At 44.5% G+C, this 14090-nt stretch overlaps 1 protein-coding gene across 1 annotated transcript in view; it reads left to right on the top strand.

Annotated features, from left to right (window-relative positions):
* The window catches only part of NEGR1 (neuronal growth regulator 1), a 293990-nt gene that overhangs the window by 171711 nt on the left and 108189 nt on the right, over window positions 1–14090 (top strand). The window contains exon 3 of the mRNA XM_032987452.2: window positions 9893–10018. Coding sequence (XP_032843343.2) covers window positions 9893–10018 — 126 coding nt within the window. The remainder of the gene's footprint in view (window positions 1–9892; window positions 10019–14090) is intronic.

Here is a 14090-nt window from a genome sequence, read left to right as displayed (position 1 = left end):
TGCTGGCTGGGGACGGAGTGAATTTCTGGAGGTTATTAGCCCAAGTCAAGACCTGATGAGCTTTGATCTTAAAAAAAAAAAAAAAAATCTTTAAAAAAAAAAAAAAAATCTGCAAACCCAACCACGTATTTTGCATTTTCACCAATACATTTTGAATTTTTTTCACATTTTAAAAGGCAGGTGTGCAGAAGCTATTACAAAACGTGCGTATACATGGAAAAGAATTGTATATTCCAAGGCGGGCTCTCGGAAGACCTGGATGTGGCGGGGTGCCCTCGTGCCCCTGCCAAGGGGTGCTGTGTGCCGGGGGGAGGAGGAGCGCGGCATCTCCGCCACCTTCTGCCGAGGCGGCTGCCGGAGGGCTGGGAAGGGGTGCACAGGGTCCGGCAGCCTTGTGGGGCTCATCGGGGCGGTGGGATCAGGGGGTCATCGCTCCCGAATGCCAGAGGGAAGCATCCTATCAGAAAATTAAAATGCAGGGCGCCTGGGAAGGTAATAATCCCCTCCTCTTCTGAGCTCTTTTTTTAGATTTTGTCTGTGAGCGCAGCTCAGCTAGTGCTCCCTGGCTGCTAATGGTGACAAATGAGATGGAGACAGTGGGTTGGATTACCCCTGGGGAGCCCCCAGTGCTTCACAAGCTCAGCTGCGCACCATGAACAGCCGTGTCCCCCCCGACGATGCGCGGCGGCGAGGTCTGGGCGGCGCAGAGCAGCGTCACAGCGCGCAGGCAGGGGGGCACCGAACCGGGCGGTGGGACGAGGGCAAATCCCCCTTTGAGGGCCAAAACCCCCCGGGGCAGCGCGTGTTCTGCAGGTGGGGGCAGTTTTTGCCAAGAATATGGTGGGGTCCTTCCCAACGGCAAAGGCCGAGCGCCTCCGTTTTATTTGTCTTCAGGGCCTTGAGATTTGGACCGCGGGTTGTTATCGCTTACGAGCCGGTTTGGAGCTGATGGACTGGTTCCAATGAATTGTACTTCAGTGGCATCAGGGTGGAATAAAATTATGATTGTTATTATTAACATTATCGTTGTTATTGCACACTTGGTTTTATAGTAGCTCGCTATTAAGGTTTGTCTGAACTTCATTCTCATGCCATTTGTTTTAATTGCTTTTAGAAACAGAAACAAATTTATTTCTCTCTGTTATAAACAGCCCAGGGGAAAATAAACGTGTCGCTGTGTCCCTCATGCCACACTCTATTGGCATGCCCTTCTAATAAAGGTGATTCATTTATTTAACGCTGTGGTGGATATAAGCTTTGGTAAATATTTAAACAAAACGCTGTGCAAACCAACTAGGTAAACAACTTTTTTGAGTCTGTTCCCTGTTTTTTTTTGCTATCACATAATGTTGGCAAATTACTTACTAAAGCTGAGTATGGTAACTATTCTCAACAAAGAGTTGGAGAAAGGAAATTATGGAAAATGCTGAAATTTTCCTATTATTGGTCATTTACAGAAACCTTTTAGAAAACATATTCAGGCACATGAAGGAAGGGGATGGTGGATATTTAAAACTGCGTAAGGATGGGTTTGGACGTTAGGATCATACTGTAACACTGGGGATGTTGCATTGCCTGCCTGACTGCCTGTGAGGTTGAATTATCATTTGCTCCTCCGTGTTCCTCTTTTGCTCTGTATTTTTCTCTCAGTCAGTCAGATTTGAGTAGAGCAGTGTAATTGTTTGCTTTTTGGACAGAAAATGAAGCTTCACTGAATTGGGAATCTTTTTCCAGAATCTTTAGCATTGCCTTAAATTTCTACAGCAAACCAAAAAATAATCATTTCTCTCATTTGTTTTAGATAACAGAAGTCTTTGGCTTTGATTTTGACTTATTTTGACATCTGGAAAATGATAGAAGGCTAAAGCGCGTTTAATACTCGACGTGGCCCAGGCCACTCTTTCATCTGGAGTTTGCCAATGGGGAATCGGTCCCGAATCACTCAAAACTGGAAAACCAGAGCGGGGGGTGGGCAACAGGGAGCCCGTTGTATGCCCGGGCAGCTGCTCGCCCACCGCCAGACCTGCGACGACCCTCCCGCCGCGGTGGCACCCCCAGGGGCTCCCGGCCCTCCCCCCGCGCTGCAGCTCCGGCGCTGGGCAGCCCCCGGGCTCCTCGCTCAGCCCCCTCGCCCGCTGGCCCCATAGTGGGGACGTTTGGTAATACCACAGGAAGCAGAACGTTCGGTTTAATTGCCCCCTCTGCTTAATTTCTACTAACAGTCTGCATACCTTCTCCTAGATGGGAGGGTATTCATTTAAAAGCAAGAAAAAATGTCAGATATCTGTAAAGCGCCTTCCATTTTGGACCCCTGTACAAAATTTACTCGGGAGTTTAATTCCTCTTTCATCCTTGCTTATTATCTTGTTTCTTATGCATTTCTTTAATCCACCTACTACATAAATGCTTATTCGCAGCTCTATTTAATTTTTTTTCTGACCTTCACAGTTGCCACGTGGGATGGGTGAAAGACTGCAGTTGTTGAAATGGAGAGTAGCTCTGCAATGGATTTAATCTGCACTCGAAGCTCAGCTTATCAGATATTAAAAGCTAATTCTTCTCATAGATCAGGGTCTTCAGAGGTATCATCAGAAGCATGTACGCAAAATAAACATTTTTTAATTCTTATTAAATATTAACTTTCCATTGTGATTATGCACAATGTGATTATTCTAGTCATCATAAATTCCACAGATTTTAGTGATCTGCATGTAATGATCCCTATCAGTCAGTAAACAGCAGAAAAATTAGCAGCATACCAATATAGCAGAAATCATTATTTATCTCAAACTGTGAGGTTCCAAAAGCACTTACTATAGAAGCCAAATTCTAGCACGGGAAAGAAGAACTTTGTAGGAAATCACAGATAAAAATAAAGTCTACAATTTTTCATGAGTACCAGATCGTGTTGTATCGTTTCAGTAATTTTACAGAATTGCATTATAGAGCTGGACTGTACTCCTGTGCTTACTTGGCTGCTATTTTAGTTAATGTATGGCTTGGATTCATTTATTTTCTAATTCTATTTTGGAAATGCATAAATGATGCAATCTGCTCAGTGTCATTGTAATAAGACTTACAAACATCTTCCACTAGATGTTGTTTAATTTCCCCACTATAAAATCTAGCTTAAAGAAGATCCCCGTCAATTAGAGAATGAACAAAGCATGTGCTTAAGAGAAAATCACTTAATCTGTGCTCTATAAATCTGGAAAATTCTCCATCTTCTACCATGTCACAGTTCAAATCTTCCCCTAGAAAGACTGCAAAATTCCTGATGATAAGCCTCAAAAAGAAACAAAAGAGTGCACACTTCTTCTGGATCAGACCTTCAAGTCTCAGCAAAATCTGGAGAGGGTTTGTCCACTGGGATGTTGTGTCCCTCAAGGCAAGGACGATGGGGTCTCTGTTCTGTAGTGCTGAGTACGGAAAATCGTTGGGTATAAAAACAGGGCTCAAACACTGCGCTGCACTCACAGAGCTTCCCGCCTGCGATTCCTTCTTTTATTCATATTTAAAACTCGGTTGTAGTTCTGTAATAGGTCGTCTAACAGGGCACGGGGAGGAGAAGGAGTTCACTGAGATACAGATGCAAATAATGAAGTCAGAGGGGAGGGTGCTGCGTGGAACCTGGTGGCCTTCCAGTGGGCGCTGCTGTGGGGAGAATGGTTGTGGAGTGTGACATCGGGGAGGAATCTTCTGCCTCCCTGATAAAAATGCCATAGACCTCACGTGTTTGTAACCATAGTCTCATACAGAGTATAAATGCCATTATGAAATATCGTACGTTTAAAAATGACATACAGCTGTTGTGTGTTTTGGATGTAATGGATGGGGGCATGAAGTACTGCCAGCGAGCACTGTGTGCACTCACACCCCGTGGGCTCCAAGCAGCCGCAGCAAGAGAATCCGTGGTGTTGATTTGTCCTTGGGGTGAAATCGCCTGACTCTGGAAGGAGCACGGGTTATGATTTGGAGGAGCAAATTCCTCCTGTGTGAGTGGGAATGCCAAAAGCTGTTGCATACTGTCTGTGCTGATTGCTGCGGGCAGCGATGTCAGCAAATCTGTAAAATAGAAGAAACCTGCCAGGGCTGCGCCGTGAGGGCAGTGCCCCTCGCTCCTGCGGACCCGGGGGCCGGGGGAGGCAAAGGGGCTGCCGAAACCCCGATGCTCAGGGGCTGCTGGTGTGCTCTCGAGGGCAGGGGTTTTGCCTCCGGAGGTTTTCGTGGCCTTTAGAAATAGGCGGAACGCCGATGCTCCTGCAGAAGCAAAGGCTGAACCGCCGTGCTTCGCCGCGAGCCCCCCCAGCCCCCCGAGAAGCTCCCTGATGCTCGAGCACACACCAGCCGTGCGGCAGAGCCATGGACACGGTGCAGGGGGGCTCTGGAATGTGCTGGGGGGTGCTTTGCGAGCTCTTCTGCACGTTTGCCCTTCGCCTGTTCACGGCTAGAAGCTAGAAGCGCATAAGCGTTTGCACAGATGGTTTGGTCAACACATTAACTCCAGTCCAAAAGAAATGGTCAGTGAAGCTGCTGAAAGCAGCATCTTCTCTCCCTCCCTCTGTGTTTATTGCTTAATTATGAAGTTATAATTAGGGAAAAAATAAAATTATCATCTCAGAGAGGTGGAGATGCAGCCCGGCATTTGCATGAAGAACTTAAAGGCATTAGGGATTCTGGAAAGGAGTCTATATAATACTTCTCTTTCACCAAGAGTCACTTTTTCTAGAAAAACAAGCTTACAAAGCTTCAGCTGAGGCAGTGTGAGCAGAAAAGCTATACTTGCAACACCTGGGAGGGATGAAGCAGGTGATTCCTTCTATTCTACTGGTAAAATATCTTTTGTCAAACTTCCAGACTTAACATTTCTGTACTTATAATCCAATTCCTCTCACAGTTTTATGCATGTTCTGTTGGGATTGGCTCTATTCTGTATATAAGATGGGTTTGATTATGTTATAATGTAATCTCTTATTCTATAATCAGAAAAGGGAGTTGGCTACCATATGATTTAATATATGTTACTATAAAAAAATGTAGTTCATAACTTGTCATGACCTTTTTCTGGGGAAAAATGCAGAAGAATCAGAGCTGTATGTCCAGCCACATATGTTGTAATCTTGATACTACATAGACTTTGATCAGACATTTCAAAGCGGGGAGCAGTGAGGCGGCACATATTTTAAGAAACAGGATGGGTGCTCTTATGCTGAGGCCCCAGATTTTTTACATTATAATTCTAAATTGTGATGAAAATAGACATCCTTTCCCTTGTTGAAAAAAGCAATAGCACCTACTACCCTGCAGTCTTTCCGACTGCACTAGTAAGTTTTATTATGCTGCATCGTTTATGTACATACAAACGTAACTAAGAATATAATTCCAGTCCTTGAAAATGAGAAATGAGACCCTGCAATGAACTATGGACTCAGTGTCAATCCCCTGCAAAATAATGGCACACTTAATTCCGGACTCCAGGAAGAAGTAGGAGCCAGAGACTCAATTCCTATTAGCATCAATCATCCAGGCTTCAAGGACAGCAGATCTGGTCAGACAAAGCAGGTTCCCCGCCCCGGCCGGGTGGAAAAGTGGCTCTTTGGCAGCCACCGGTGGGGGGGGGTTGATTTGGGGAGGTCTGAGGAGCTGTCCTCAGGCAGAGCCCTGGTGACACTGCCCTTCTCCCTCTGCCTGCTGGGGACACCAGCCTCTGCCTGCAAAAGATGCGGTTTTAAAGGGGAAATTAAGAGGAGGTTCCCATAGTTCTGCTCAGGGGGGACCACGGGCAGGCGTGCAGCGGGGCCAGGAGAGGCCTCCAGGCATTTACACTGTTGTAATAGCATATGTAATTGGTATTTTTAACCATGCTGGAGGTGCGTGCTGCGAGCCCTCCTCATCCCTTTGGTGCCTTCTGCCCCCTCCCTCCCTCCACGGCGGGAGCTGGAGGGTTAATGGGAATAGTGGTCGGGGTGATAATAACCGCCCAGGGAAAGAGGCAATAAAGCTGAGATGAAGTAGTGGGTTTGTCTCTGTACACAATGTTGGTGAGACTCTTGCTAGGCTGTTAAGCCTTGTTCCACTGTTCACATTTCAGGATGATTCAGATATTCCTCAAAAGAGAAAAAACAAATGTAATCTAGGAATCCTTTCAAAAATTAAGCTTCTGGTGATCAAATCATCCGCAGAGAAAGATGAAGAGGTGATTTATCATGTTGCGCAGGTCCTTAGTCATAGGAAAGTTACTTGATAGTAAGGGGGGTGTTCAGTCTTGCAGACAAAAACATAATAAGATCTGAATTCTGAAAACTGAATTTAGCCAAATGCAATTTGGAACTAAGATGCTATTTCCCGACAGTGAGGGGGTATTTAGTTGCTGAAAGTGCTTACCGGACGTGGCAGTGTGAGCATCACCTGGAATTGCCAGGATCAGACTAGACAGCTTTCTAAAATTTATATTTTTGTCAGGCTTCTGAGAAAATTTCTAGAGCCTGTGACTATCTGAGCTCAGACTAAATTATCCTAGTGATCCCTCTGGCCATATATTCCACAAATATTTTGATACGGTTGAATTTTGTTCCTATTGAATTCTGTGCTCCATGACTATGGCTTAGATGTAGAATCACCAGGGAAAGATTTTCAAATGGTTTGCCATTAGAACATGAAATTTTATCAAAATTAAACTATTTGACAAAATACCATAGATTTCAGTTTTGAACACAGTAGGCAAAACCGACAACAAGGAAGGCAAGACTCAGCCAAAGTCAGTGGCTATCCTGAAACAAAGAGGGGAGGGAAAGAGCTGGAGCCGCAGGAGGAAATCCAGGGCTGGGAGCCTGAGAATGGGGGAAAATATGCTGCTTTTTGTGAGAAGACGACACTTGAAAAGGAGGCAGGTGATATAGAACAGATAAAACCTTATGAGGAAAGGCAGAGGAGGACGAAGACAACTCTTGCATTAAGCAGCAGAGAAAAATGTAGACCATGTTGATCTTTGTCTTAGAAAAGAAACCTTGTTCATTTGTGTGAATTGAATGAAATCCTATTACTTCAGTTCTAGCTTCCTGCCTCTGGCAGGACCGTCAGTGTATTTTCTTTGGAAATTTGTGTTTTGGGAGATTTTATTACAGTTGCTCATACGATCCAGATTTTCTGCTGGATCCTGATGATACTCTGCTCACAGGACCTACAGTAGTTAAGCTGAAGGACCAGCAGTAAAGCCCGCCAAGAGCTCCTCATTCCCACTGAAATTAACGTCACCATATTTCTAATCTGTTTTAATTACTGACAGTGATTACATCAGTTTGCTGAACAGTAAGTGGATATTTCACCCACCCATTTTCTGGTGATGGATGCAGGGAAGAGACTGGACTAAACCTAGTCCTGACCCTGGTGAGCACCAGGAGACCAGGTGCCATCATGGCAGCACAGCAGGCTCCTGCCACGTCCTCTATGTTTAGAGACAAGTTTAAGGCAAATAAAAATCATCTGGATAAATAGCATTAGGTGACAGGTGTGAAACATCCCTCTGTGGTACTGCTTCAGTAATGCCAGAACATGAGCAAATCTCTTTTTCTACCTTCTGAGGTGCAGAACCTCGAATAAGAACTTTAATGCTGTTGGAAATCTTACACCATAACATTTACTTTATCTGGAAGATATTTCCACTGTTCCAAATAGGTATTGCGCCAGTCAGTTGTATGTATTACTTGTGGGAAGAACTGTTTTGAGTTATTTGATTCCTTTACTTGACTTTCTGGAAGTACATTCGTTCTTGAAGGATAAATAAATAAGCGGCTCAGATTTAGGAAGATATTTTTAAAATATTGTTGTCTGAATAAAGCCACTGCATATGCCCCATTACTCATGATATCCTGCTCTCAGATGGATTTCTGCATTTCAGATAGAATGATCCCTCACCAGCTGTCTTTAGGAAGTAGATTTATTTTTCATACTCTGTACACATAAATAAGAATTCCTTTCAGTGTTTTGTCCATTGCCAAGCTGAAATGTTAACGATATTTAACGTGGGCTGCGACGGGGGCTTGGGGAGACCTGCATTAGCAGCTCCCTGTTCAGGGTGTGGGGCACCCCAAGGAAGGGTCACCCCTTGGCATAGCTGACGTGGGGTGGCCAAGTCTCCTTCAGGACAGGAGAGACTTCTGCAGAAGGCAGTTGAGTAATGGGATCATTGCAGGGATCCGCAAAGAAATCTGATTAATAAATTATCCCTTTACATGGAAATAACTCTTCTGTATGTTTCAGCTCCTAAAATTGGTCTGTAATGACTGCGTGCTCTTTCAGGTCATCGAGTGAAATAGGGAAGAGCGGATTGTCACCTTTGTGAGTTAGACTATGGCGAGTTCAGAAGTGTATCTCTGTTCAAGTGATTGTGTAAACCTGCTTGAACTTCAAAGGCAGGTAATGCTGACCTTCCCTGCTTTAGGAACTGACCTTCATTTTCCCTAAAGGCAATGTTTCTCTGCTAATTAAAAAGTCTACATAAACTTCTAATTTTCTTTGCTCACAAATTCATAGCCACAAGCAAGCTCTGAGAATTTCCCGCTTTTTAAAGTCTGTCTGACCCCAGCTCATTTCTACAGCTGAAATACTTCCAGTGCCTGGCCCATCTGCAGGTGGAGAGCTCAAAGCACACAAAGCCAGCCTCTACCTGTGGAAAAGCTCTGTACTTTAAAAGAACATTGAAGGGATGCTAACAATGTACTCTGGGTTTCAGAGGTGCATGTATGGCTTTGGATGGTGAGATTTTGGCTGTGACAAATAGGAGCAAACCAATGGGACAAGACCGTGGCATTCGGGAGAGTAAAGCTCTGGTTGGACAGAGACTTTGGGTAGGAAAATGGAAGATCATAAACATTGGGTTTCCCCCCTCATTTTATTGGTACTCACTTGCCTTGCTGAGCACTTCGATTTTAAAGTAGTCGCTACAGAAGGTTCCGAAACACCAACATGTAAGCTCTGTACCTTTTACAGATATTTGTACAAATCTTGTTATTTATCATATAGAGAAAGGTGCTTTTCAGAAACATCGGTTGGGTATGACTTGTTACTGCACTGATTTGATTTCTGTATCAAACGTAATAATAAGACATGTAAAGAAGTACATATTGCTTTAGAAAGAAAGATTCATTCTGAAATCCAGAATCCCTGCCTTCATTGCTGGAACCCTGAGTTCCTTTCCTCCCTGTGGAACATTCCAAGAAGCAAAGCATTCCCTGGAGGTTAGGCCATTTAATGCTTTGCATCATTTTCTATCTATGTGGAATTCTCTTCTCTCATACCCAGATGTATAAATAATACAGAAAATGCAGTTGAGTGAAGTATTCTGCTGATGAGACAAAAGAAAAAAAAAATCTAGCTTATTTTTTCTTAACCATCTTGCTACTGCAAGCCTAAAAGCAATACAAAGCAACAGAAATAAATGTATTTTAGTCTTCTCCATGAACAGATAAGACTCTCCAAGTACACACAGAGTAGGTGTAATAGGCATCACTGTTTTTAAAAGTACAAGAAAAATGTGATTTCATCTTCTTTTCAAACTGTCATGAGCAAGCTCAACCTTCTTTTAAACAAGAGCATCCATCAGCAGCAGTTTACTGGGAACTCGATAACAATACCTGCTTTGCTCAAAATAGAGGAAATTGGTGCTTTCTTATTTATAGCATTTTGAATCCGCAGCTGAGCTCCTGCAAATGTGATGGAAATAGCTGTGGTCACACCTAAACAAGGTTTTTGCATAGTTATATTTCAACAGCTGCATGTATTTTATCAATAATGGCAATATGGGTATCCCAGTTCTCCTCATCTATCCATGCTCGGGCGGGACTGCACTGATTCCGCAGCTTTCTGTTACAGCTTTCTCCTTGTTTCCTTCCAGTTTCTCCGAAGATATTTCGCATTTCGAGTGACATCGTTGTGAACGAAGGCAGCAATGTCACTCTGGTGTGCCTGGCCACAGGGAAGCCGGAGCCTTCCATTTCTTGGAGACACATCTCTCCCTCTGGTAAGCACTGAAAAAACTCTGACACCTGGAGCTTTCTGCAGCGTTTCACCGGGAACGGGCTTTGCTTTTTCAGCTTTTGGAAGTGTGACAGCATCTCTGTTGTATGGCTTAAAAGGTGTGTGCCTAACTAGACTTCTAGAAAATAAAAGCTTCTTCAGATTTCAGCTCAGATCAGTGAAAACTATAAAACGACTGCAACGTAGGAATGTAGAGCTAAAGGCACCCTAAATACATTTTTAAGCCCCTTTTCAACAGGCTGCAGGCATTTATCAACCAATTCCAATTAAAAGCAAAACAAGGAAATAATCAAGAACACGCAGCGCTCTCTAGAAGTAGGCGTGAAAGTTGAGAACATTAACACATCATGCAGTAGATTTAGTTTAATGTAACTACCATTGAACCATTATTCCATGGTACAGTGTAGCGTATTAGAATGGTTTTACTGAGCAAATTAAATTACATGTATGAAAAGCTGCAAACAAAATGGCATCTAAAAGCATAGTTTCCATTTAATATTTCCATTTATACTTTTAATTCCTCATAGCATATTTAAAGGAAAACTTGTAGCTGCCATCGCAGGCGTTTCTATGCTGGCTGGCTCGGTGCAGAGGCGCGGGAGCCAGCTCCCTACGGGCAAAGCAGGATCTGTCCCGCTCCGGGCTGGGGACATCCCTGCTCCATATCCCACAGCTCCTGGCTCTGGAAATCCGGGTGGGTTTTATGTTTCTGAGAGGAGAGAGTCCCCACTTCCAGCTGGCTGTTGCACGCAAGGCTGATGTTGCACAGGTTCTTTGATGGGGACTCCGCAGTGGTAACTGATTTTGCAGTGAAGGTCTTTCTGTTTGCTCACACAACTTTTATGAAATCCAAGTAATTGCAGGGAAGAATGGTTTCATGGACTGTCACACTTTACTGCAGTGTCTCATAATCCTGAGTAACAGTCTGCTGTTAAAAAAAAAAAAAAAAAAAAAAAAGAAACAAACAAAGAAACAAACAAACAAAATCCCCAACTTTTGACCTTTAAGACAATGACAATGAATTCTGCTTGAAGTGTCCATCAAGGGACTAGGGAAAAAAATTCAGTTGTAGCAGAAAATGGATTTTAACTAAATGTCAAATAAAATTTTATTGGAAACCACGATGATACTTTTAGAGTAATAGCTTAAAGCATTAGATTGTCTGCAGAAAGGAGCTGTTACAATTTTCCTGGAGAGAAAAAAAGCAGAAAAGGAGAATTAGTGCACTCAGTCTGGAGAAGGTCTGAGGAGGAATTAGATCCCCCTCATCTTGAATTCAGACAAAATTAGTGCATGTAATCATAAGGGCTTTCAGTGTATCCACTGATTTTTTATCTTGACCAAAGGACTGAGAATGAGGACTGAGAGGAAAAATGTGATCATTTAGCTGCAGACCCATTACACTCATCACATTGAGAACTGAAAAAGAAATTTGAGGAAAAGACTAATCAAAGATATCGTGGTACAGGGAGAGACAAGCAAAGTGCTCCCGATGCACTGGTGATGTGCTGAGCACCTAGCACAGCAAACTGCGGGCAGGACGGTATTTCTGGCCCCCGTCTCACCACCAAAGGTTTCAGGATTTCTCACCACCAAAGGTTTCAGGATTTCTCACCACCAAAGGTTTAAGGGCAGGCAGCTGCTGCCTGTGCTTTATCTCCCTTCCCTTGCCCAATACCTGCTTCATTCTGCCTTCCCAGCCCTTCCTGGAGGAGCGTATGAATAGTGTCCATAGCAGACAGCAATGTTCATTTCCCATGTATTTGCTCTTTCATCCTCTGCTGGAGCATCCTGACCAAGTAGCTGGCAGGTAATCCTGCAAATCCCATACACCTTCTCCTTCTAGGATTTTCTTTGGGGAAAGGTGGCTTGTTGGATTGGTTTTGCCACATCCCTTACTCTCTCACCATAAGTTAGATGAAACGCAGACACAGGCTTAACAAATTTGGAACTTAAAAATAAGGAAAATTACAGAATTGAACCACAGACTGGCAGAGGTAGTCAGGGACCTCTGGAGATCAGCTTGTCCAACTCCTGCTCAGAACATGTCCGGCTGGGTTTGTGTATCTCCAAGAATGGAGATGCCACAGCCTCTCTGAACATCCCGTGTCAGTGTTTATCACGCTCACAGTAAAAAAGCTTTTTTAAATTTCATGTCATTTCATTTAAATGGAATTTATTCTGCCTCAATAAGAGCCCATTGCGTCTTGTCCTGTCACCAGCACCTCTGAGGAGAGTCTAGATCCATCTCCTTGACAACCTCATCTAATACAGGACCCCTGGAGCCCTCTCCTCCCAGTCTGAGACCCCACCTCCCTCAGCTACTCCCCAGTTCAGATACTCCAGCCCCTTCATCGCCCTCATGGCCCTCCACTGGACTTATTCCAGGACATCCATGTATCTCTTGTCTGGGGGTCCCTCAGTACGTGCATTATAAAACCAGTGGGATATGCACCTACGGCAGGCTTGCTGCCTGGGGTGGCACTGGAAGCATCTCCGTGACTGGTTTACTTCACCTCCAGATGCCTTTACACTGATGCTCATAAACTGCTCAATCTTGTTCATGGCCAAAGAGGAGGTATGCCCAATACAATAACGATAAATTCTTGGTTTATAAGTATAACCGAAGGTTTAAGTCCAGAATTATTACTAGCCTAGATCTAATGTTCCCTGCTCATGGCAGGGGTGTTGGACTAGATGATCTTTGAAGGTCCTTTCCAACCCAAACCATTCAGTGAGTCGTTTATGACTTACCAAAGAAGAAAGAATACTCATGCAGTTGAAGTTTCTGTAGCCACACTTCTCCTGGTGCTCAGCACACCCATCCCTGCCCCGCGGGGGCTGAAGGTTGGCTGCTTCATTCTGGTGGGGGCTGTTACAGCGAGTTACCAGCACCCAGGATCCTTTGGGGGAGGAGTATGATGGTCACGTTGGTGATTTCTTCTTTCTCCCTTCAGGATCTGCTCAAGGTCATTTTTTAATTTTTTTTCTATCATGCTTTTACACCTTTAATCTTTCTCCATTGCTCTGCAGCTCTCCATTACATCCTAACGTACTGTATGTGGTGCCTTCTACATCTGCCCGCAATCATTCCTGTGTTCTCCAGTACCCCTAAACTCTGCTTTGTCCAGCTCCAAATCTGCATTTCCTTAACTGGCCGTGGCTGAGCTGTTCACAGCCGGGGGGGGTCTCCCCTCTCAACCCACCCCGTGCCTGCCCCTCTCTGCACCGCCTCCCGTGTCCCCGCTTCTCAGGCCCCTGCTCCCACCCCAGCCCGTGTTCCTCTGCATTGCGTCCCTGTGTAATGGTCAGAAACACCTCGTTATGCACGGAGGAACTGCCCACAGCTGCTGGCTGCATAAACCAAGCCACAGCCGTGCCACGGAAAGGCAAAGGTAAAACAGATTAGCTGGGCACGCCTGCTCGGGTGGAGGAGATGCTGCCCCAGCTCAACCAGGCATGAAAGAGCTGCGGGCAGGGCAGGGCAAGGGCAAGGGCAGGCAGAGATGCTCTGGCAAGTGCTGAGAACCGGCAAACTCATGGTGAACACTGCATTACGGGTCTGCATCATCACAGAGCCCATTCCGAGAGAGAGGTGGGCACCAGTGCGGCTGCGGCAGAGCTCTGGAACGTGCCTTGGGTGTTATTAATGGACAGAACTCTGTCCAGGGTGGCCAAGATCCGAATGACTTTTTTTCTCAAAAATCTTGTGAAATGTGATGGAAGCAAACGTATCATTCACAGAAAATGTTCTGTCCGCTAGGCTACCAAATAAAGAAGAATTTTTCCATTTCACCAACACTGCAGCACTTTTGTGCTGAGGTGTACGTTCTGGTGTGCACATTCAAATCCAGTTAAGTGTCAGCCTGGCAAACAAGAAGCCTGGATTTATTAGAAAACAAAATGCAAGAGAGTTGAAAACACCAGAGTTCTGCAACGGTTTATATTCTGTCTGCAGCAAATTACCTTTATCTAAACATAAGCTTCATCTGCACTTTATAATTTCTACCAGTTTTCTCCTGTAATTCCCAGTGGCACTAATGAGGCTTACATGC

This window comes from Tyto alba, unplaced genomic scaffold, assembly GCF_018691265.1.
Source record: "Tyto alba isolate M040663 unplaced genomic scaffold, T.alba_DEE_v4.0 Super-Scaffold_1000006, whole genome shotgun sequence".
NCBI lineage: Eukaryota > Metazoa > Chordata > Aves > Strigiformes > Tytonidae > Tyto > Tyto alba.
This window is presented reverse-complemented; position numbering and strand designations above follow the sequence as displayed.